This window comes from Protopterus annectens, chromosome 7.part1 (genome assembly GCF_019279795.1).
Source record: "Protopterus annectens isolate FY-2018-M chromosome 7.part1, PAN1.0, whole genome shotgun sequence".
NCBI lineage: Eukaryota > Metazoa > Chordata > Ceratodontiformes > Protopteridae > Protopterus > Protopterus annectens.
In genome coordinates this window covers 431,799,256-431,824,764 of record NC_056740.1, presented here as the reverse complement: position 1 = coordinate 431,824,764, position 25,509 = coordinate 431,799,256, and the positions used below count along the sequence as shown (strand labels likewise).

General features: G+C 45.4%; 1 protein-coding gene across 7 annotated transcripts in view; it reads left to right on the top strand.

Annotated features, from left to right (window-relative positions):
- SLTM (SAFB like transcription modulator) overlaps positions 1 to 25,509 on the top strand; it is a 738,342-nt gene that overhangs the window by 58,518 nt on the left and 654,315 nt on the right. For all 7 annotated transcript variants that reach the window (XM_044078891.1, XM_044078894.1, XM_044078888.1 and 4 more), the window contains exon 4: positions 15,499 to 15,609. In XM_044078891.1, coding sequence (XP_043934826.1) covers positions 15,499 to 15,609 — 111 coding nt within the window. The remainder of the gene's footprint in view (positions 1 to 15,498; positions 15,610 to 25,509) is intronic.

Genomic DNA, 25,509 nt, shown 5'->3' with positions numbered 1-25,509 from the left:
GTGCCACGTAGGATTTCCTGACTACTGTGGCAATGTGTTTATCAAAGGAGAGACTACTGTCCACCTGCGCCCCAAGTTTCATCACACTTTTGGTGTTAAATAGACTACCGCCTATGTGGTAGTTCATGGGTGCAGAGTTTTTACCAGAAGGGATGACCATGCACTTTTTGGTGTTGAGATTGAGGCTATGGCTTTGACATCAGGCAGTTTGTCTCGGTGAGGGCCTTTTGTAGGATGTCCACAGTTTGATTATGGCTCCTAGTTTGCAGTCATCTGTGAACTGTTAGCTAAAGGCATGTGTTAGCCTGTACCTAAGTAGATACCAGAACAGGACGTAGGACTGAACCCTGTGGTACTCCTGGTCTGAAGTTGGATTTGGTCTGCTACTTTCAGTGTGGGTTCTGTCAGTGAGCCAGTTGACAAGCCTTCTTGTGACATAGGGATTTATAATTGGTTTCTGGAGTTTGGTTATAATTCCAGAGTGGGGAATGGTGTCTAAAGCCTTGGCGTGATCTAGATAGGCTGTGTACCACCTTACACTCGTCTACGGCTTTGGTGACTGCTTCGAAGAAGTCTGATCTGCCTTTTACAAACCCGAACTGGGGTAAGGTCCAGAGTTTGGAGATTACCAATTTATAAGTTCTGATGATGATGCGCTCCATATCCTTGCAGACCAGGCTAATGGAGCGGTTGTTCCTGGGGTCCATGGTGGCTCCCCCTTTGTGGAGTGGGATAACTGTTGCTGTGCGCCATCCATTGGGCACAAAGCCTGAGGTGAGGCTATGATTGAACATGGTACTTGGGTGGGGTGCTAGATGTCCTTCAAGGATGCATCTGCAGTCCTAACAAATGGGTTGTCCTGTCGTCAGGCAGCCCTTCGGTCGGCCGGATTCCAAAGTCTGGGTCTGGCCTCGGCTGGTGTCGCACTTCACCAGACGTCATCTCTGCTGGTCTTCGGGTTTAAAGGCATCAGCCGACGCCATTTTCCTCAGTCTTTCTTGCCGCGTGGCGCCCGAAGCAGAAGCTGTTCGCAAGTGCCGGTCGGTCAGATCCAGAGATTACTACTACCGAATACTACTTCGAAGACTTCTAAAAGCTAAGTACCCCGTTGGGGACTCTTTCTTGCCTCAGCCGATGCCAGAAAAAGTGAATAACTGTTTAACTTGTGGGAAACAAATACCTCATAAAGATTTCCACTCTTACTGCTTACCTTGTTTAGGCCCAGACCACGACGTAGCAGCTTGTTTAGCCTGTGCTTCCTTCAACCGACGAACGCGTAGGCGCAGATTTTGCGTACATTATGCCGTCGGATCCTCCGACTACCCAAATTGTTAAGAAACGCAAAGAAAAAGACCGACACTCGCGGTCCGTGGTTTCGGCCGAAACCACGGTTAAGCAAACCGCGAGTGTCTCGGTTTCGGCCGAAACCGAGCAAACGGTTCAATCTTCAGCCGAATCCATGACTACTACCGAGGCTCCTTCTACCCTAGTTGAATCGGCCTCTGAAGTTTTGCCTACTAATGTGGTTTCCCTAGAATTTTCGGACACCATCCCTTTGGATGTCTCTACCCCAGCACCTGGTGCTGCTAGGCCTCCTGCAGCCATGTCTATTAAGGCCTTTGCCAGGGCTAAAGCAGCCAAAACTGCCAAGCCAGTGCCTGTTGAGCCCCCCTCACAGGCCTAGCTCCAGTTCTCAAATGCTGCCTCTGGCAGAGGATCTCATCTCTTTAATCAGGGGATCCCAGTCTCACCCAGACAGGGCCTCTCAGCCTCCAGAAAAGAGACCTAGAGCAGAGCCCCCTGAGCCAGTGTCCTCAGATGACTCTTCTGATGATTCAGACAATACAGACCATCCAGAGGCTCCTCTTTCTACTTATGAAGATTCCGATGCTGAAGAATCTATTCCTTCTGCCTCTCCACCAGAGGAATTTTCCTTTGGGGAAACCTTACATGCCATGAGAGAGCAATTCCAATGGCAGGGACAAGATTTCTCAGATTCAAGAAAAAGGCTTAGGACCTTTTTACACTTACCGCAACATAGGCCCTTAGCTATACCTCCAGTTCTTCCTGTTGTGGATGATGCATTTAATGATGTTTGCACTGCTCCTGATACTTTACCTCCAGCCCCTGCTAAGCCCGATAGGTATTACAGGGTACCGGACACTCCACCACTTATACAAGGCTCCTTTTTTGCAGATCCTGAGACTATCTCCCAGGGGCCTAAGGCAGTAGCTTCGACCTCAGCAAAAAACCCTCTCCCTTCTGATAGGGAATCCAGGTCCTTAGAGAGATGGGGTAAAAAAGTTTACACCTCTGCTACTCTCTCAGCTAGAGCTCTGAACTGTCAGTTTCATATGATCCAATACCAAGAGTTTATGCTTGATCAGTTAACTAAGAAACTGTCCTCTGATTCCTTAGATAAGAAATATGTTTTAGAAATGGTGAATAACATTCAGCAGGTTAGTAACCATTCTTTAAAATGTGGCTATGATGCACTGGAGGCTTCATTTAGATCAGCCATGACTGGCACAGTTATAAGAAGGCATGCATGGTTGAAAGAACAGGTCTTGCCGGATCATGTTAAAGCAAAGCTATTAGATGCTCCTATGGATAAGGTCAGTCTATTTGGTTCTCCTGCCCAGCAAGTAATGAAGAAAATGGAAGAGAAGGCAAAATCTGTACAAACAGTTAAAGATTTCTTACAGGTTCAGCCCCCAAGGTTTAGCAGGAACTGGCCTTCCAAACATTGGTCCTTTCCAGACTCCTCTAAATCTCAGAGAGGCAGGAATAGACGTTCCATAGGCAGAAATCAATCCAGAGGAGGTGCCTACAGAGGACGCCAGTGGCAAGGCAATAACCAACGAGGCACAGACACAACCACTGCAACAGGACAATCAGTGACTTGGCTCTGACACCGCCTACCAGGGAACAAATAGCAGCACCCTTAGGCGGAAAGTTAGCCTTATTTTTAAAAAATTGGCACTATATCACAAGAGAAGTGGATTTTGCAAACTATAGACCAAGGCTACAGGTTTCATTTCCACAGCTTACCAGAAAAAAGAGGAATGCCAAGCCTACCTCCAAACCAAAAAACAGAAGCTCTAAAACGGATAGCTCAATTAACAAAGATGAGAGCTGTGGAAAGGGTACCACCTACAGAACAGGGCAAAGGATTCTACTCCAGACTCTTCCTAGTACCAAGAAAAGAGAAAAGTTGGAGACCTATTCTCGACCTGTCCGCTTTAAACACATTCATCATTGTTCCAAAATTCAAAATGCTGACCCTACAGCAACTTCTTCCCATGCTGGGCAAGGAGTGTTGGCTGGTAACTCTAGATCTCAAGGAGGCATACCTGCACGTCCCCATACGACCAAATTGCAGAAGATACCTCAGATTTCTTGCAGGATCAGAGCATTATCAATTCTCAGCATTGCCCTTTGGCTTATCTACTGCGCCCAGAGTATTCACAAAATGCCTGGCATCAGTAATCGCTCATTGCAGGCTACAGGGAATCCAAATTTATCCATACCTGCCTGATACAAGCGGACAACAAAAGCAAGCTGACAAAAGACTTAAGAGTCATTTGCTTACTACAAGCCCTGGGATACACAGTCAATTTAAAAAAGCCAAGACTGATACCATCCCAAACAAGAACATTCTTGGGTGCAGAATTGGACACAGTAAAACAGATGGCATTCCTAACTGCAGAAAAACAAGAACAACTCCCTCTTTACTTCTTGGCATTAACAAAGCAGAACAAACTAGCAGCAAGGAAAGTACTGCAGGCCTTGGGCTTCATGGCATTATGCATAATCCTGGTCCCCCATGCCAGACTGCATATGAGAAAGCTACAGTGGTACCTAAAGAATTTGGTCTCAACACAGGCACAGCTTAGAAACCGAAATACCACTAATCCCATGCCTGAAACAAGAGTTCCTATGGTGGGCTCAAGCATGCCAGTCAAACCCAGGCTTGCCCTTCCACAACTTTCAAGCAAGCCAAACCATCACAACGGATGCCTCAGACCTAGGTTGGGGGGCACACATGCTGGACAAATGCATACAAGGATTATGGACTCCAGACCAGCTGCACCTGCACATAAATCAAAAAGAAATGCTGGCAGTAAAACTAGCAATCCAGAATTTCAGACCATTCCTCAAAGAAGGCCATTTAATAAGGACAGACAACACCACAGTCATGTGGTACATCAACAAACAGGGAGGCACTCATTCATACCCCCTATGCCGAATGACTCTGGACCTATGGAATATGGCTCTGAGCTACAACATCCAGTTACAGGCAATATTTGTACCGGGAAAAGAAAACATCCTAGCAGACATGTTAAGCAGAACTACCTCGGATGCTCACGAATGGATGCTACACCCGGACATCTTCAAGGCCATCACAAAGAAATGGGGAATTCCACAAATAGACCTATTCGCATCCCCACTCAATCACCAGCTCAAGAAATTCTGCACAAGGACATACCACCCACTTGCATGGAATGTGGACTCTCTATCCTTCAATTGGAAAGGCCTGACAGCATATGCATTTCCACCTCTTCCTTTGATGCACAAGGTACTACTGAAAATCAAAGAGGAACGTCCAAGGATAATTCTGGTAGCTCCAAATTGGCCAAGACAACATTGGTATCCATTGCTGAGGAGCATGTGTCGGGGAGAAACATGGACACTGCCCCTGATTCCTTTGATGTTAACTCAGAGCAATTACAACATCCTGCATCCGAACCTAAAAACTCTGCAACCCAGATTTATCCCAAAGGGTTAAAGACGTAATCCTTGAGGCCCGCAGACCTTCAACAAGAAGGAACTATGCAGGAGTACTTGGCAGAGCTTCTCCATACAGGCCTGTCCTATTCCTCCAAGATACATGCATCAGCTATTTCTGCAGAATACAGCTTCGATCCCCCTGTCTTCTCACATCCTCTACTCAGGCAGTTCCTCAGAGGAATCAAGAATGTAAAACCTCCTAGGAAACCACCATTACCAGCATGGGACTTGAACTTTGTGCTAGAAAAATTGACACTCCCTCCATTCGAACCAGCAGCAACAGCAGATCTTCAACACCTATCCTGGAAAACTGCTTTCCTACTGGCAATTACTTCAGCAAGAAGGGTTTCGGAACTACAAGCTTTAATGGCAGTACAACCCTTCCTAATCTTCCATCAAGTTAGTGTCCATGAGAACTAATCCTACATTTATGCCTAAGGTGGTATCCAGAGTTTCTCTAAACCAGGCAATCCACCTACCTACCTTCTTTCCCAATCCACAGAACAGGGGGGAAAGACTGCTGCATACCTTGGATGTACATAGACAGTTGCGTTACTACCTGGACAGAACCAAAGGCAATAGAAAAACTGACCAGCTTTTAGTAGCTTATGCAACAGGAAGGGAAGGAAAAGCAATTTCCAAACAGACAAATCTCCAAGTGGATAGGAAATTGCATAAGATTCTGTTACTCCTACCATGGAAAGCAAATTCCACAGGACATAAGACCTCATTCTACAAGGGCTACAGCCACTACCACAGCTTTCTTACGAGGAGTGGCTACCAAGGACCTTATTGAGGCGGCTACTTGGACCTCCGTGCATACATTTGCCAAGCATTACAACTTGCCTCTATACTGTAGATCCCGAGCAGGGTTTGCCACTGCTGTTTTGCAAGGGATCCTAACTACACCATAATTATTCTTCCTCCTCCCCTAGTTTGGCTGTGGTATTCTACCCATTTGTTAGGACTGCAGATGCATCCTTGAAGGACATAGTACAGTTTTGTACCTACCATAAATGTAGATGTCCGAACAGGATAGCATCTGCAGTCAGGATTACCCACCCTCCTTCCCCTCTGTGGTACTCCTAGGGTATTTGCCCTCCTAATAGCTAGCTGGGGGGGGGGGGGCTCTTATGGTGTATTTGTTTTTATATATATATATATATATATATATATATATATATATATATATATATATGTACATACATGTTTATTTTTTGTGTTTGCATTTTTTGGGAAACATTGGCATTTACCCATAAATTTAGCTATCAGAGGGCAACTGGCATCTGGGGCAAGAAACACTGAGGAAAATGGCGTCGGCTGATGCCTTTATACCCGAAGACCAGCAGAGACTACGTCGGGTGAAGTGCGACACCAGCCGAGGCCAGACCCAGACTTTGGAATCCGGCCGACCGAAGGGCAGGACAGGATAACCCATTTGTTAGGACTGCAGATGCTATCCTGTTCGGACATCTACATTTATGGTAGGTACAAAACTGTACTTTTTTCCTCCAGAAACCGAAGTTCTGGATCTCCCGTGGACAAAGTTACTCCTGCACGTGGGGCAGCTAGGCCTCCTGTATCCATGTCCATCAATGCCTTTGCATGTGCTAAGGCCGCCAGCCAGGCCAAGGCCCATCCTAAACCTACTGCCCAGGCCCCTTCTGATAGATCATGTCTCTTGCTGCAGATCTTCTCTCTTAGGGGGTCTCAGCCTCACCCAGACAGAGGTTCTCAGCCGCCTGCAGAAAAAAGGCCTAGAACTGAGCAGGCTGACGGCCTCTCTTCAGATGAAGCCTCTGGGGATTCGGAGCATTCAGATTCCCAAGAAGAATCCTTCCAGGCCTTTGAGGACTCTGATGCTAAGGAATCTATTCCCTCTGCCTCTCCTCCAGAGGATTTTTCTTTCGGTGAAGTCCTCCACTCTGAGGGAACATTTTAAGTGGCAGGGTCAGGAATTTTCTGGTTCTAGGAAAAGGCTACGTACTTTCCTTAAGTTACCCCAGCACAGACCTTTAGCTATCCCTCCAGTGATGGATGTCCTGGATGATGTTTTCTCCGACTCCAGTGCTTCCCCTGATTCTCTCCCTCCTGCTCCTGTCAAGCCGGACTGATATTACAGAGTCCCGGACACTCACAAGCATCTCTTTAAGGTCCACTCTGTGGATCTAGAAACTATTTCACAGGGCCCCAAAGGAGAGGCTACCTCCTCAGCCAAGAATCCTCTGCCAGCAGATAGGGAAGCAAGGTCCCTGGAGAGATGGGGTAAAAAAGTTTATACCTCTTCCACCCTTGCCAGGAGGTCACTAACTGCCTTTTTCATATGTTTCAGTACCAGGATTGTTTACTGGATGATTTGCAGAAAAAGCTAACCTCTCCTGAGCCTATAGATAGAAAGGCGTTGCAGGATCTGGTTCATAACACTCTGCAGGTTAGCAATCATTTTCTTCAGTGTGGTTATGATGCATTGGAGGCTTCATGTAGGGCAGCTATGACAGGGGCTGTTATACGTAGACATGCTTGGTGGAAAGAACAGCCACTGCCAGACCATGTTAAAGTAAAGTTACTGGATGCACCTCTAGAAAAACAGAAGCTTTTTGGTGCTAATGCACAAGATGTGTTGAAGTCCATTGAGGAAAAGGCTACAGACAGTCAAAGATTTCCTCCAGGTTCAGCCACTCAGATTCAGCAAGAATTGGCCTTCAAAGAATTGGTTCTTTCCAGACACTAACAAGTTTCAAAGGGGAAAAAAACAGGCGTGCTCGAGGTAGAGGGCAATATCGAGGCTCCTACAGGGGCCGCCAATGGCAACCACCAAATCAAAGAAGTGCACCACAAGGACAATCGCAATGACTTTACTTTCACACCGCCGACTGAGGCTCAAAGAGAAGCACCTTTAGGCGGAAAATTATCCTTATTCTCAAAGAACTGGCACATCTTAACCAAGGACATCTGGATTCTGGATTTAATAGACAAAGGTTACAGATTCCACTTCCATACTTTACCGACAAGGCATGCCAAGCCTGCCACATCATCAAAGGGCAGAGGCACTCATTCAAGTCTCAAAGCTGTTAAAAATAAAAGCAATAGAAAAGGCTCCTCCTCAGGAATAAGGCCAGGGATTTTAGCTGTTAAAAATAAAAGCAATAGAAAAGGTCCCTCCTCAGGAACAAGGCCAGGGATTTTATTCAAGACTGTTCCTTGTTCCAAGAAAAGGAAACAAATGGTGGCCTATACTGGACTTGTCTACTCTAAATACTTTTCTCATTGTGCCAAAGTTCAAAATGCTGACGTTACAGCAACTCCTTCCCCTGCTAGGCAAGTGGTCTTGGCTGGACACACTGGACCTCAAGGAGGCATACCTGCATGTCCCAATCGGACACAGTTGCAGAAGATACCTCAGATTTCTTGCAGGGACAGGGCATTATCAATTCTCAGCATTGCCGTTTGGCTTGCCTGCATGTCCCAATCAGACGCAGTTGCAGAAGATACCTCAGATTTCTTGCAGGGACAGAGCATTATCAATTCCCAGCATTGCCGTTTGGCTTATCTACTGTGCCCAGAGTGTTCACGAAACACCTGGCATCAGTAGTGGCACACTGCAGGCTCCAGGGGATTCAAATATACCCCTACCTGGACGATTGCCTTATACAAGCAGACAACAAACAAACCTTGATAACAAACTTGGACTATGTCATTCAATTACTACAGGCCTTGGGATACACAGTCAACATTCAAAAATCAACTACTGCCATCCCAACAGATTATTTTCCTCAGAGCCAAACTGGACACAAACACAAATGATCTTTCTCACAGAGGAGAAACAAGAGCAGTTACCAGAGTACTTCAAAGGCCTAGCACAGCTCTCTTAGTTGTCTGCAAGGAAATTCCTGCAGGCCTTGGGGTTCATGGCGTCTTGCATTCTTCTTATACCTTTGGCAAGACTTCATATGAGAAAGCTGCAGTGGTACTTAAAAAGCTTATGGTCCCAACACAGCCAAAGCCTAGAAGACATAATCCCGCTCATTCCCTGTCTGCAAAGAGAATTCTTGTTGTGGGCTCAAGCAAGTCATTTGAACAAAGGCATGTCTTTCAACAAACCTCAAACAAGTCAAGTCATTACAACAGACACCTCAGATCATGGATGGGGGGCGCACATGGAGGACAGATGCATTCAAGGGCAATGGACCCCAAGGGAAAGGCATCTGCACATAAATCAAAAAGAGATGTTGGCAGTGATGCACGCAATAGTCTTTCAAAAAATCACTTCAACAAGGTCATAAGGACAGACAACACCACTGTCATGTGGTATATAAACAAGCAGGGGGGTACTCATTCTTATTCCCTCTGCAGATTTAACAATGATTCTTTGGGAGAACTCCCAGAGTTTGAAGATCCACTTGCAATCCCAGTTTGTGCCAGGCAAGGACAATGTTCTGACGGACAGGCTAAGCAGAAATTTCTTGGATCCGCACGAATGGAGGCTGCATCCTCACATTTTCTCACAAATAACAAGGGCATGGGGAAGACCGGACATAGATCTCTTTGCTTCTCACCAGAATCATCACCTGGAAAAGTTCTGTACAAGGACCCACCATCCTCTAGCCTGGAAAACTGATGCTCTCTCCTTCAGCTGGAATGCCCTAACAATTTATGCATTCCCTCCTCTACCACTATTGACCAAGGTGGTACTGAAGATCAAAGCAGAACAACCAACAGGCATTTTGATAGTTCCAGACTGGCCAAGGCAGCACTGGTACCCACTGCTGTTGAGCATAACTCGGACCAAACCGTGGCCCCTGCCTCTATGGCCTCTGCTTCTAACCCAGCACAATTACAGGACTGTTCATCAAAACCTGAAATCCTTGCATCTGGCAGCCTGGAGGTTTCCATAACTCCTTCCCATATCTCTTTCCAAAAATGTTCAAGAGATCCTACTGGAAGCACGCAGACCTTCCACCAGAAAAACCTATTCAGCCAAGTGGAAGAGATTCATCATCTGGAATGCCAACAAGGGTCAGGATGCAGCAGTAATGAGCATACCTCAGATATTGGAATACTTGGCAGAAATGTTTCATAGTGGTCTTTCATATTCTTCCATAAAAATTCACGCTTCAGCAATCTCAGCAAAATACAATTGTGACCCACCTGTGTTTTCACATCCCTTGCTAAGACAGTTCCTAAGAGGGATAAAGAATATCAAACCTCCCAGAAAACCACCAGTACCTGCATGGGACCTCTATTTCGTCTTGGAAAAATTAACTCTTCCTCCCTTTGAACCAGCAGCATATTCAGAAATGCAATTTCTCTCCTGGAAAACAGTTTTCCTATTGGCAGTAACATCAGCAAGAAGAGTCTCGGAGATACAAGCACTCATGGCAGTACCTCCCTTTCTCATTTTTCATCAGGACAGAGTCTCTCTAAGAACCAGTCCTTCATTCATGCCAAAAGTAATGTCTAGTGTGTCTCTAAATCAAGCCATTCACCTGCCTACTTTCTTCCCCAATCCTCAAAACAAGGGGGAAAAGCTGCTGCATACTTTGGACATACACAGGCAACTACGCTACTACTTGGACAGAACAAAGACCAACTGTTTGTAGCCTATGCTGCTGGAGTACAAGGAAAAGCAATCTCCAAACAAACCATTTCAAAATGGATTGGACACTGCATCAGATTCTGTTACTATTTTCATGGAAAAAGTGTGCCAGCCAATGTTGGGCCACACTCCACCAGAGTTATAGCCACATCCACAGCTTTTCTAAGAGGAGTTGGCTACAAAGGACATTCTAGAGGCTGCTACATGGAGCTCCGTGCATACATTTACCAAGCACTACAACCTGCCTTTATACTCCAGATCCCGAGCAGGATTTGCTTCGGCAGTCCTGCAGGGCATTTTAGCTGCACCATCCCTTTCTTGGATCCAACCACCCCCAGCTTGGCTATGGTATTCAACCCATATGTTATGACTGCAGTTGCATTCTTGAAGGACATAGTACAGTTTTGTATCTACCATAAATGTAGATGTCCGATAGATATGCAACTGCAGTCGGATTTTCCCTCCCTCCTACCCCTCTGCTCTTTCCTTATGGGTCCACTACCCCTATCCCTATTAGCTGGGGCTGTCTTTTATGGTGTATCTGTTTATTACTGTTGTGCATGTCTGCAATTGTTTATCCATTCACCAAGTTTAGCCTTCCTTGGAAGGGCACCTGGCATCTGGGGCAAGAAACACTGAAGAAGATGGCGTCGGCCGATGCCTTTATACTTCAGCCGTTCTGATGTCTGAGAGGAGGCGACACCAGCAGACGCCGGACCCAGACTTTGGAATCCGGCCGACCGAGGGCTGCCTGAGGCAGGACAACCCATATGTTATGACTGCAGTTGCATATCTATCGGACATCTACATTTATGGTAGCTACAAAACTGTACTTTTCAGAATTATGAATGGTCATGCTCATAGTTTTTCAAGTTTTTGTTGTGATTGTAGTGTGTGGCCATAGCCCTTGTAGTATTTTGCAAGCCTCCCAGATAAATTCTCCTTAGAGATTCTCATTTTTATTTATTTTTTTGGTTCCTCTGTTATAATGGTGATTTAATTGTGGTGAAGTGTAAACTGATGCAGGGAATGAGTCCCTTGGGAAAACAAGGCCTGAAATTTTCCATTCTGATAAACATGAACTTGTTTTTACAAATCCTAAGGGAACAGATTTTAAGAAGAAATGGTAGGGGTTTGAACAAGAATTCTGGAAACCTATCAAAAGCAAGAACCATGAGGGTTGGGATGGTGGCCTAATGGTTAAGGTGTTTGCCTTACAAACAAGGTACAGGGTTAGAGTCTCATGAGGGGTAATTGGCTAGGCTTAAAATGGCTCACAAGGGCAGTTAGCTTTGTACTAACCTATGAACCTATGTTCCCCCTGCCAACCTGGCAGCCATTTTTTTCTTTTGTCTGAATCTTTTGCTTCTCTTGGGCAACATATCTTCAGATGGGCTCTGAAGATTCACAATCAGTGTTACTGATGGCACTGGGAGGGAATGCCCACACTTTTGGGGGGGGGGGTATTAATTCCTCAGACTCCAGACCAGATTCTTGTTTTCACCTATCCAGGGACTGGTAAAAACCAGTTCCCCCTTCCTTTAATAAAAAAAAACCCCTTTCCCACCTGGGATGTCTTTGGTGCCAAAGAACAAAAATGCTTTGAGACCAGTGGTTTGTTTAGTAGCCCTATTGTGTCCAAATTCAGAAAGTCGCTTTAGCATGTGTTCTCTCCTCATTCAAGGTTCCTTGTAACATTATATTTAAGATACTTGTGTTCAGATTCACCCAGACTTCAAGTTTTCATTAATGTGATCAAACACAACCTTGTCAGTTCTATGTCTTGCCCTTTGGACTGTCCACTGCACTGGGTGTTTGTTTTTTTTCCCATATTTGAATGACTGTTTTTCCTGCCACTTTGAAGATGATTTCAGTTTCTCTTGGGTGAAGAGCTACTATGCAAGCTGGTATTCAAGAGAACATTTAAGTATTTCTCCCTGCCATAGGATTGTTTCTGCGATGTCTGCTATACACAACAGTTCAGAGCTTTTCATCTAGCGGGAAAAATTCTGTCTAGGTCTGTTGCCATTTTCCACTCAGACTCTGGTTACTGTGAGGGAATATCTCAGGGTGGTTATGATTCTCACTGCTTCTGATTCCCGCTATACCATTTGCAAAATTCCACACAAGATACAGTGGCATCTTGAATTTGGTCTCTGCACAAACTCCTTTCCTTTTTATCTTTCAGTACTGGGATTTTTTCTAAAGGGGAATCACTTGGAGACTTTAAGTATGCCTGAGTCCAGATCCCCCTTCTCCCTTGTTTCAAAACTTGTCATGACAGACTCCTCAGACTTTGCTTGGGGAGCAGTTTCAGGTGGGATAAAAGCACAAGGTGCGTGATGAGACACCAGGAGCAGACTCACATGATCGCCTCCCCTGATTAATGCACTCATCTTTGATTCAATGCCACAGTTATGTGGTACATCAAGCTTAGGGAAACTAGGCCATATCCCCCTTTAATACCAGGTATGTTACCTTTGTATATAGCTTCACAGCACAATTTAGCTGTACAGGTGTCCTACATTCAGAACAAAATTGTGGCAGACAAGCTGAGTGGGACAACTGCAGACCCCCTCAAATGGAAACTAGATCACGGGATCTTCCAAGATTTGATCCAACTGTGGGAAGCTCAAATAGACCACTTTGTTAATCTGCTGGTAAGATTCTGTTCAGGACTCCATGCAAAAAGGCCTGAAAGACAGATGCCTATTAGTGGACAGAAATGTTCCTGTATGCGCTTCTTCCTTTACTAATCCAAGGTACTTGTGAAGATTCGGAAGGAATCCTCCGGGGGTCGGGGGGGGGTGTTGTGTGTTTAAAAAAAAATGCAGGAGGGATAGATTCCTGTCCCAGAGACTTTCCATACTAATCTATATCAAACAAAGCTCTTCATTAGCACTCAAGAAAAATCTTGATTAGATGGGAAATAGGAAATTCCCCCCAGGGATCACTTCTGTGACTCTGCTCGACAGTGGCACAGGAAAATAATTTTCTTGGGTGGCAAAAGCCAGGGTACGTTTTTGGCTGGGCTTGTATAGACCCTAGGGCTGATAGCCTAGTACCTACCTATGAAGACACTAGTCACTAGGTATGGCGATTTCAGTGATAAGTGCTTCTTTTGTCTTTTTAATGGACCACTGTGTCCTGTTTCTAGCATCTATCTTTGGACTTTTGGTAATGGATGCCACTGAGCCATCCTGATATAACAGGAGGGAGATGCAGGAAGGAAAAGGCAAATAAGCTTGTAAACAAAAATGAATGGAGTAATTGTTCCAATGATGCCTTTTTTGTATGTGCTTTCAGTGTTTGGATTACCAGGAAGGAAAATCACTTTACTTCACTTTTGGGTGGACTTCTGTCATCCTAACTTGGCTTATGTAAAGGTTTCTCATGTACCCCACAGGGCTGAGGCTGCTTCTTGGGTTGTTCCTTTACTTTATAAAAGTAGCAAAAGTTGGGGAAAACTTTGAATTTCTCATTAGTATTTTCGGTTTTTACAGTCTGAATTTGTGTTGTCCGATCTCACAATGCTAAATTACTCGTATTGGGGGGTATGGTAGGCAATGCTCAACTGTAATACGTCCGTCATCGGTATTTGTAGGCCATATATATCTGAAAACTTGTAATTTTCAGAGTTTGTTCCTTGCTCTATGTGGATATCATGCCAAATGCTGTGTTCTGTTGAGTTTGGCAGACACCTGAAAATAAAAATGTGCTGCTGTTAATGAGGAATTCTCATTTCAGATTCCTTCCCCTGTGTAAAGTGTAGTAACTGACTTGGAAGTCTGCTCAACTTTTGGTGAGTGAACTCTTTGGGCAACTGTACTAAAAAAACACTCTGGGCATTTGAGCAGCACATCAGGAAAGCAGATGCCAAAGTTTTCATTTGCAGCTTGTTTATTAAAATGGGTAATAGAACTCTGGATTTCTTTGACTATATTATGGTTCTCCATCAGTGTTAAACTTTTGGGGTAGTGTTAATACTATTGCAAAAACCTTCCCAAGGAAGTATTAAAGAACTCTGGTATAAAACCAGGCCACAGCAATCCACATGATGGATGTCTTTGCATGCTCCTTCTGAGATTTAATGTGCGTAGTCTGTGGCATGAGTTCGTCCTTTTATCTTTAGTTTAGAGGGCCTAAATGGGTCCTCTGTGTGGTACTTCAGTGTTGAGGTTTTGTGCAGGCTTGGATAGATTCTGAATTTAACTCTTAAGGTAAAACTGCCTTTAAACTTTGGAGGTGCATGTTCTGTGACTTGCTGTGTGCACATACTTTGAATAACATGACTGAATTATTTTTCATTGCTTCTGGAAGGGCATGGAAACCAAACTTCTCCACAATGAAGGTTTACTAGGAATGGTAAATTCCGTTAGGTTTTGCCACCCTACCTGCTGTCAGTATGGACTCTAATGGCACTGTTTTCTGCTTTGTGTCTTTTGCTAAATTATAATACCTCAGTCACTTGGAAATATTTTGCCCAGTGCATTTTTATGACAACTGTGAATTGTGGTGAGGGTCACAAAGTCTAGTGCATGTTATGATATGAACTTTTATTTTTTTCTTGATGATACTGATTTTTTTTTTTTGAGAAATGACGCTTCATTGTAGTTGACCAGTGTACTTGTTTTAGTGGCTACCAAAAAGAAATGAGTAATGTGTAGGTAGAGGGCCAAGTACACGTTGGATTGATAACTGACTAATCAGAGAAGCATTCATTGTGGTAGTCTTGGAGATTGATTTGAAACATGGCCTTTGTGTATTTTTGGCTGTTCTGACCATTAAGTACAATGCTGTAGTATCTGAGGAAGCTAGCCAGATGCAAGCCTCCCTTTGAGTTGCTATTGTTGACTGGTGCTGGGAAAACTTGGCTGTACTAGTAATGGCATAACCTTTCATACCAGTGTGAAATCTGGTATGCTTTCCTGTATTGACTGAACAAACCATTTGGCAGTGATAACTACACGTGCGTCTATAGCTATTCTCAATTCATGTGCTTCTGGCAAATTCTCCTGAAATGAAATCTGTTGAGCTCTCAATCACGAGAGTAAAAATAGTACATTCTAGACACTTGTTTTAATAGTTTAGTAATTGTGCCTCTTTAACAGGAGGGAGATGGAAGTGATCAAGATGGAAATGATGAAGATGATGAAGGTGAGGCTGAGCCAGTGAAAAAGGGTAGTGCAGAATCTGATGAAAAGGAAAAATCTGGAGAGGAGGTAATGACAACCACTTGCTATATTCAGATGGCTTCTTTTCTGGGCATGTTTTCTGAACTTTAGTTTAATAAAATTTGCTGACCAAGTTTAATGGTTATTTGCAGTGATACATATAGCCATAATATTTGTAAATTGTTAAATTTCTAAACTTGGAGTAACCTGTTTTTTTTTTTTTTTTTAATTTTTTTTTTAGTAAAGCATCAAGGACAGCTGATTTACTTTTCTTTTAGCAGAACAGCATCCATTGTCTTAAATTCTGAGAGAATTTTTGTCTACTTAGATTTAGTCCGTGTGGCATCCCTTAACATCCTGCAATGTTAAGTTGTCTATCTCGCCTTCGTTTCTTGCTGCTTGGGATCGGAGCCGATCCTCTGCTCCGACTCTGCCATCTTCTATAGTTAGAGAGTGGTTTACTGGCTTGAGGCTACCTGTTATCCCATGATGCCTAGCGCTAGCTACCCAGATCTAGTTTGCCGCTTCAGCTGCGAGGTTCGTTGGTACTGGCTCAGGTTCGTGTAAGTTTTATTATTCTATCCGATTAGGGTTCCTTTTTTGATAATTTAGTTTTCAACATAAGTCGTTAGTTTGTTGTAGTATTAGTGTAATTGTATTTTCCCTTAGAACTCGTTTAGTTCCCCCCCCCCCTTTTTTTCCTAGCCCTCTTTTTTTTTTTTTTTTTTTTTTACCTCGTAGGTAGCCGTTTAAGTTAGAGGCTTCCTAGTTGTTTGTTGTGTTTTTTTTTTTTTTTTTTTTTTTTTTTTTTAACTGTAGTGTGTGTTTTGGTTAGTGTCTGTAGTTTTTTGATGTTTGGCCCTTTGGCCAAAACTTTCAGTGTGGGGTAGTTCTCTACTGGATATGTCTAAAGAATCCAAGGTGTCTGGATTCGGGAAGTGTGACTCATGCTGTCAAAATGTCTTAACAGGTGGGCACACTTCTTGCATCTGTTGCTTAGGCGCTGTGCACCTGCAGGACTCTTGTTCTGTATGCCATGCATTCAGCCCAAGGGTTCTGCAGGAGCGCAAAAATGAGCTTTATCTTGAGGGGTCTCCTTAAGCCCCAGGATTCACAGGCCAAGGCTTAGCCTGTGAAATCTCCTAAACTGGCCAAATCGTCTGCTCCCATCTCGGAGCAGTCATTAGTCCAAACATTACCTACTACTTCGGTTCCGGCTGGAACCGAGGAGGCTGCCTCCCAGTCGGCTCCACCAGTATCTTCCGAGCCGTCTCGGACCCATAAGAGACGAGGTCGCCTTCTCTAGAGTAGATAAATTTGGCTCCTCTGTCTCCCCTGTTGCAGAGTGACCGCCGTCACAGATCCTCCCACTCCTCTCGGTCCTTTAGACTCTGATCATGACGTGGAGAGAGTGGTCAGGTTGAAGTAACAGGCACTGGCCAAAATGTTATCCAGCCCTCCAACAGGTTTGCCCCGTCCGCTTCCATCTATGTTCCTCCTCAGACTCCTCTGAGCTCGGAGCTGGAGTTTGGCTTTGAATTGTGGAACCGTCGGCACCGATGACCATTTCCCCTTAGGTTCCGTCATCTGCTCAGATTCCTTCGATGGTGCCTTCTGTCTAATCTGGGCACAGACTCCCTCATCTGCTCGGGGGGGGGGGGGCGTGAGTGGCATCAGACCCTTGTCCGACCCCATTCTCCCCCTCGGAGCTTCGGCGCAGGTGAGCTCTGGTCCTACATCAGCTGTGGAGGATTATTCAGGTTTCCTCTGAACCGGAGCCGCCTTTGCATCGTGGCAGGGATGCCTTCGATGTCATGAGGAGTGTACTGGCCCCCGAGTCAGCACCACGTTTGACCCCACTGGCTGTCCCCTGTAGTGCCTGCGTCAATCTCTCCCTCCTCTGTTCCCCAAGCGTAGTGAACAGACACTCCAGAGCACCCCACTGGGTGCTTCCTCTTCAGAGGCCTCCCCTGCTCATTCAGAGGAGGCCCCTCTGAAGAGGAAGTGCAAGAGGAAGCACATTGACTCCCCTGAGTCTGTCACTTCGGATATGGATTTGGATGAATCTGAAGAGTCAGAGATCCTCCTCTGAAGAGGTTTCCTTTTCGGACATCCTAGAAATGCTTAAGCAGAGGGGGAACTGGACTGCCCTAGCCCTTACTGAGGACAAATCCGTATTCCTGGATGAGTTTGGTTCCTGCCCTTTCACCTCCTGTGTGTTTCCGCACTTCGATCCTCTGTCAGTAGTGGCTTGAAGGGCTTGGTCAGCCCCGGATACAGTGGAACCAACCCAGAGGAGGCCCGGCAAGTTTATCACTGCACCCCCTGATAAACAGTACCTTACCAAGGGTGTTCCCATGGATGCCATGGTAGAAGCAGCGGCCACTAAAAAGGAGTTTCGATGCCCAGATTAGACAGACTTTTCCTCTGTCCATCCTCCTAACAAGGAGTCTAGGACCATGGATAGATAAGGGAAGCGTATGTTTGCTTCAGCGACCTTTTCCATGAGGTCACTGAATTACTTATGCCATTTTACCAGGCTTCAGATGGATCTCCTGAGAGCTTGGAGATGCCCTCCAGGATCTATCAGCTGAAGGGGTTCAAGCTAAAGTAGCTTCTCAGCTGGCGACCCTTAATTCGATAGTTAACTCCTCCATGAGGCTCATTTCCTATGCAGCCGATGGTGCCAGTAGAGCCGCAGGTACAGGCGTGGCCCTTGGGAGACGTGCATGGATGGCGGCTGTGTAACTTTGCAGAGCTCTTTAGAGAGTCATTCACCAACACCCCCTTTGACGGTTCATTTCTCTTTGGACCACAGGTGAAGGACACTCTCACTAGGTGTGAACAGGAAGGCAAGACTCTCTCTGCCATTGGAGTCCGTTTTTCCACTCCTTTCAGACCATATCCCAAAGGTCAGAAGACTGGAAAAATGTGGTTTTGGAAATCCCAGGGAGCCTCGCCTGATGCACGTAGTGATTTTTCCCTCCAGGGGCAGAGGAGGAAACGTGACACCGCCCTCGAGGCAGAGGGGGTCCGCAGAACCGGGCCAGCAGAGAATCTTTCTCCGACATGCCCTTCCAGCATCCCTGAAGGGTTGCCTGGCTGCCCGCCTCTGGAGGCAGTCGGGGGAAGACTTTCATTGTAGCCAAAAGCCTGGCAAGACATTACGCGAGACAAATGTGTACACTCAATCATATCCTGAGGCTATGGAATTCCCTTCTTCCAATCTCCCCTACCGTCAAGCAACCCCCCCCCCCCCCCCAGATGTTCCACCCAATCTGAGGGCCCCCAGGCAGTCATAGAAATTTCAAGACTGCTAGAATATTACCCAGGAAGTCCCAGCAGACCAACTCTGATCCGGAACTTTCTCAAGGTTCTTTTTGGTACCAAAAGGACTGGAGACCAATTTTGGATCTCAGCAGACCTAAACAAGTCTGTTCAAAGAACATGGTTTCGGATGGTCACGCTTTAGTCCATTCTACTCTTTTTGGGTCAGGACAATTGGATGTGCTCAATAGATCTCCAGGATGCGTACAATCACATCAAGATGGACAGGTGCTCCAGGGCATTCCTTCTCTTCCAGCTGGGAGCCAGTCATTATCAGTTCAGAGCTCTGTCCTTTGGTCTCGCACGACCCCCAGGGTGTTCACCAAATGTATGGCAGTGGTCACGGCTCACCTGAGGCGTCGGGGATTTCAGGCGTTTCCTTATCTAGACTGGCTCCTTACTGCTACTACCAGGCATCAACTCCTTCAAGCCAGGGACTATGCAATCGCAATTTGTGCCCAGTTAGGCATTGCTATAAATTTTGAAAAATTTGCCTTGTTGCCCTGTCAGTCTATTACCTATGTAGGAGCAGATCTAGATGCAGAGTATGTCCGCAAGGGTGGCCAGTGTGACTACTCTCCTTAGGCCCCCAATGGGAGATCCCCTTTCTCCTTGGAACCTTAATTTGGTACTAACCTCCTTGATTATGCCCCCTTTTGAACCGGCAGCATTAAAAACCAAACGCCATTTTCTTCAGTCTTTCTTGCCGCGCAGTGCTGGAAGCAGAAGCAGTTCGCAAGTGCTGGTCAGCCGACACCTGAGATTTTTGATTCGAATTTCAGTCCGAGGTCTTCAATAAAGCTAAGTACCCCGTTGGGGAACCTTTCCTTGCCTCAGTCCGATGTCAGAAAAAGTTAACAATTGCATTTCTTGTGGGAAGCAAATAACCTGATAAGGACTTCCATTCTTCTTGTATTCCTTGCCTAGGCCCAGACCACGACGTCAATGGTTGTCTGTTTTGTGCTAGGTTTAATAAACGAACTATCAAACGCCGTTTTGACTTCGCACGGCATTACTTTGGTAGGAAATTTTAATTTATATCATGCCGTCAGAGCAGCCGACGACCGACATGCATAAAAAACTCAAGGATAAGTACAGGCAGCCTAGGAACTAGCCAGACTCCGAGGCCTCTGCTGGGCCTGTTGCTGGTTCTCCGATTTTCAGTGAGGTGCCTACGCAGCCCCTGACTACCGCAGAATTGCAACCTCTGCTTCGGATTCTCAAGCGGAATGCACTAGGCCGTCGCAGCCATCTTCCTTGGGCCCTTCCAACACCAGAGCAGAAGGAGATCCTGGTGTAGTATAAACGCTTTTGGTTGCAGAAGGTGTCTTCAGACAGCCTACACTCACCATTAAATCTTATGCTAAGCTTAAAACTCAATTAAAACCAAAAAAGACTGTACATCAGTCTGCAATTCAAGGCCCCATGCCTAAGAAACAGATGCTTAAGATGGCTGAAGATTTGATTACCCTAATCAGGGGTTCCCATCCCACTCCAGATAAAGACCAAGACTAGAGGAGGATTATGCTTGGTTAAAAGAACAAACCCTACCTGATCATGTTAAAGCAAAATTATTGGATGCACCTTTACAGCAGGATGTATTTGGTGTAAAAGCAGAAGAGGGTTTAAAGAAAATGGAGGAGAAGGCACCGTCTATGCTGACTGTCAAGGATTGTTTTACAGGTACAACCCCCTCGTTTCAGCAGAAATTGGCCAACAAAAAAACTGGTCCTTTCCAGCTTCTGACCGATCACAGAGGGGCAAATACAGACGCCCAAGGGGCAGAGGTCAGTCACAAGGCCCTTACAAACCTCGCCAATGGGGCATTGCTACCCAGAAAGGAGGAGAAGACAGACCCCAAGCTAGCAGAAGACAAACAATGACTCAATCCTCAAACTGCCAAGCAAATCTCTCTTGGCAGCTCCCTTGGGAGGAAAATTTGCACTTTTTGCAGACAACTGGCACATCATCACAAAAGACAAATGGGTCCTAAACATTGTCTCACAGGGATACAGATACCACTTTCATACCTTGCCAAGGATAAAAGGAATGCCAAACCTGCCACCGAATCAATGGGCAGAGGCACAAAAACAAATTACAGCTCTCATGGACATGAGAGCCATTCAACCGGTATCTACACAGGAGCAAGGGCAAGGATTTTACTCAAGACTCTTTCTAGTCCCAAGAAAGGACAAAGCATGGAGACCCATTCTGGATCTTTCAATTCTGAACACCTATCTGCAAGTACCAAAATTGAAGATGCTAACACTACAGCATCATCATCCCATGCTGGGCAAGAATGCTTGGCTAGTAACGTTGGACCTCAAGCAGGCATACCTGCATGTCCCCTATCGGACAAAATTGCAGAAGATGCCTCCGCTTCATTGCAGGTTCAGCCCATTATAAGTTCTCTGCACTGCCTTTGGCTTATCTACAGCATTCAAGGACCTCTTGCATCCGGGACAACTAATAAAGATGGACAATACCACCGTAATGTGGTACATCAACAAGCAAGGGGGGCACATTCCTTGACATGACCTTGTGGAACACAGCACTGTCTTACCAAGTTCAACTAAAAGCACAATTCCAGGAAAGAAAAACACATTGGCAGATGACCCAAGCAGAAACATCATGGATCCTCATGAGTGGAAACTAGATCCACAAGTATTTGCAATGATAACTCAAAAATGGGGACGCCCAGACATAGATGTTTGCCAACCCCCAAAACTACCAACTTCAAAAATTTTGCACCAGGACATTCCACCCACAAGCTTGGAAAGTGGACGCTCTCTCATTCAGTTGGAAAACATTAACAGTGTATGCCTTTCCTCCACTGCCTCTTCTAGCAAAGGTGCTGCTGAAAGTCAGATTAGAGAGACCACAAATGATGCTCATTGCACCTGACTGGCCACGACAGCACTGGTATCCAATTCTAAGGAACATGGCCCACAGCCCACCATGGATTTTACCACAAATTCCTCACCTCACCCAGCGAGACAATCAGATTCTACACAGCCAGCTCAAGACTTTAAACCTGGCTGCATGGCAAATCACCTAAACAACCAGCCAACATCTCTATCCAAAGCTGTTATGGATGTCATTCTAGAGGCCAGGAGGCCCAGCACCAGGAACACCTATTCAGACAAATGGAAAAGATTTTGCACCTGGAACCAGGCTAAAGACCAAAATCCCCTTTATCCCAACATTCCTCTGATTCTACAATATGCAACTGAGATGTTGCACAAAGGACTTCCTTTTCATCTATTAAGATCCATGCCTCAGCAATTTCAGCTCATTACAACACGGATCCTCCTTTTTCACATCCACTCCTAAGACAGTACCTCAGAGGGGCTACGAACATAAGACCGCCCAGGAGAGCACCAACACCTACTTGGGATCTTAACTTTCAAGAAAAGCTTACACTGCTGCCCTTTGAACCAGCTTTTTCAGCGGATTTAAACTTTCTTTCATGGAAAACTGCCCTGCTACTAGCAATAACTTCAGCTAGAAGAGTCTCAGAGCTGGCAGTGGAGCCTTTCCTCATTTTTCATCAAGACAGTCTGTCTACGAACTAACCCTTCCTTTATGCCAAAGGTGGTATCCAGTGTGGCCCTAAACCAAACCATTCATTTGCCCACCTTTTTCCCAAATCCCCAGAACAAAGGAGAAAAGACTCATGCACTCTTTGGACATTCACAGGCAATTACGTTACTACTTGGGTATAACTAAGGCTTTCAGAAAATCTGACCAGCTCTTTGTAGCCTATGCTGCAGGATCACAAGGAAAGGCCATCTCAAAACAGACCATTTAACAATGGATAGGACATTGCATAATTGCATAAGTTTCTGCTACACGCATCATGGGAAACCGGTGCCCACTAACATTAGGTCCCACTCACCTGGGCTACAGCTACATCAGCAGGCTTTCTCAGGGGGGTGCCAACCAAGGATATTCTGGAAGCTGCAACTTGGAGTTCAGTGCACACCTTCACCAAACACCATCACGTACCTCTATTCTAAGCCACTGCAGTTTTGCAGGGCCTGCTACCTTCTAACCCTGTTAACTCCACCACCCATCCTTAGCTTTGGGATTCAACCCAAGTGTGATGACTGTAGCAGGGTAACACGATGAACATAGTACAGTTTTGTACTTACCATAAATGTAGTTGTGTTCACCCTGCTGCAGTCCAGGTTACCCTCCCTCCATCCCCTCTGAACTAGCTGGACTTATCTATACCATTTTGTCCTATACAACCTCTGGTGTATTTGTTTGTGCCTGAAGGTATTGTTTTATTTTTGTATGTACATTTTTATATAGCAATATATATATTGCCTACCTATTGGGGGCACCTGACATCTGGGGCAAGAAAAACTGAAGAAAATGGTGTCTGATGCCTCTTGTATACCCCTGGCGCACTGATGTCCAGGAAGAAGCGACAGCAACTGGTGCCAGACCAAGACTTTGGAACTCAAGCTGACTGCTTGACAGCAGGGTAACCCAAGTGTGGTGACTGCAGCAGGGTGAACACTAACATCTACATTTATGGTAGGTACAAAACTTATACTCTCTTGGTATAAGAGCCAGTCTTAAAATGTTGGCCCAATTTACAAGCCTAGGCATCTACTGAATCTTGTCCTACTCAGAGGCCCAGGTGCAATCTGAGTTGCACACCCTCGCGTTCACGCTGACGAGGTTGATGCCTGAACCTGCAAAATGTTAGTGTTACTGTTGCAGTCATTACACTTCTTGGGTTATCCTGCTGGCAGGCTACCCTCAGCCGGCCTGAGTTCCAAGGTCTAGGTCCGGCGTCTGTTGTGGTCACCTCTTCCCTGACGTCAGTGTGCCAGGGGTATAAAAGATGCAGCCGACGCCGTTTTCTTCAGTCTTTCTTGCCTTGTGGTGCCCGAAGCAGTTTGTAAGTGCCGGTCGGCTGACTCCTGAGGTTTTCGTGTTCGAATTTCAGATCCGAAGTCTTCATTAAAAGCTAAGTACCCCATTGGGGAAAACTTTCTTGCTCCAGACCGATGTCAAAGTTAATTGTATTTCTTGTGGGAAGCAAATACCTCATAAGGACTTTCATTCTTACTGTATTCCTTGCCTAGGCCCTGACCACGACGTTGCTAGTTGTCTGTTTTGTGCTAGATTTAACCAATGCGCTATTAAGCGTCTGTACGATTTTGCATTTCACTATTTTGGCAGAAGATTTAATTACACTATGCGGTCCGATGGCCATCCGACTACCGGAATGCACAAGAAACGCAAAGAAAAGGACAGGCATCCAAGGTCCAAAACCGATGAGGCTTCCAGTTGCCAGTTCTCAGTGAGGTGTTTTTGCAGCCCCTGACGCCCCCTACTTTGGACTTGCAGGCCACTACAGTTTCCCACGTGGAGTCGACTAGGCCACTGGAAGCTCAGGGTATTGGACCTTTGGAAACAATACCCTCAGATGGGTCTGGAGCCGCTGAGCAGGCATCTGCTTTTGAGGGTGTGTTCAGACCTACTCTATTATACATTAAAGCGACTCCAGCTGCAAAGACAAAAGCACCTTTAAAGACAAAGAAACAAGTAAAACAGCCTCATGGTCAGGCCTCCATGCCCAAAAAACAGATCTTCAAAATGGCCAAAGACTTCATTACTTTGATCAGGGGTTCCCATCCCCCTACTGATAAAAGGCCTAGGCAAGAGACAGAATATGAATCTTCAGATCAGGTTTCCATTTCTTCTGATTCCTCTTCTGATCAGGAATACTTTCTTCCTATGAGGATTATGATGCTGAAGAATCTATCCCTTCAGCTTCTCCTGAGGATTACTCTTTTGGGGAAACCTTACATACCGTGAAGGAACATTTCCACTGGGAGTGCCAAGATTATTCGGAATCTAAGAAAAGGCTCAGACTTCCTTTTACTCCCACAACACAGGCCCCTAGCTATTCCACCTGTTAGACATTGTAGATTATGTATTTTCAGAGTCCAGTCTGACCTCTGGCTCATTACCTCTAGCTCTTGTTAAGCCAGACCGGTACTACAGGGTCCCTGACTCTCGTAAATTCCTTTAGCAAAAACCCTGCTGCTGACCCTGAAACTGTCTCTCGGGCCTCAAAGGGGTCAAGGCTTCCACTGCAAATAAAACTACACCCTCTGACAGGGATTCTAGGGCTCTGGACAGATGGGGGGAAAAAAGGTTTACACTTCTGCTATTTGCTATAAGGGCTTTAAATTGCCATTTTCATATGCTCAAATATCAGCAATATGTTATGTCACTGCTTAAATAGAAAATGTTAAATTCTGAATGTGCAGAAAACAAAGAAATGCAGGATTTATTGCATGCAGCTGAGCAAGTTGGAAAGCATACTTTGCAATGTGGCTTTGATTCTCTGGAGGCCTCCTGCAGGGCCGCTGTTATGGGTTCTGTAATTAGGAGGCACGCTTGGTTAAAGGAACAAAATCTACCTGATCATGTTGAAGCTAAATTATTAGATACTCCTTTACAGCATGGTACTTTGTTTGGTGTTAAAGCAGAAGAAGTGTTGAAGAAAATGGAGGGCAAAGCCAAATCTAGGATTTCTTACAGGTACAGCCTCCAAGATTTAGCAGACACTGGCTTACAAAGAATTGGTTCTTT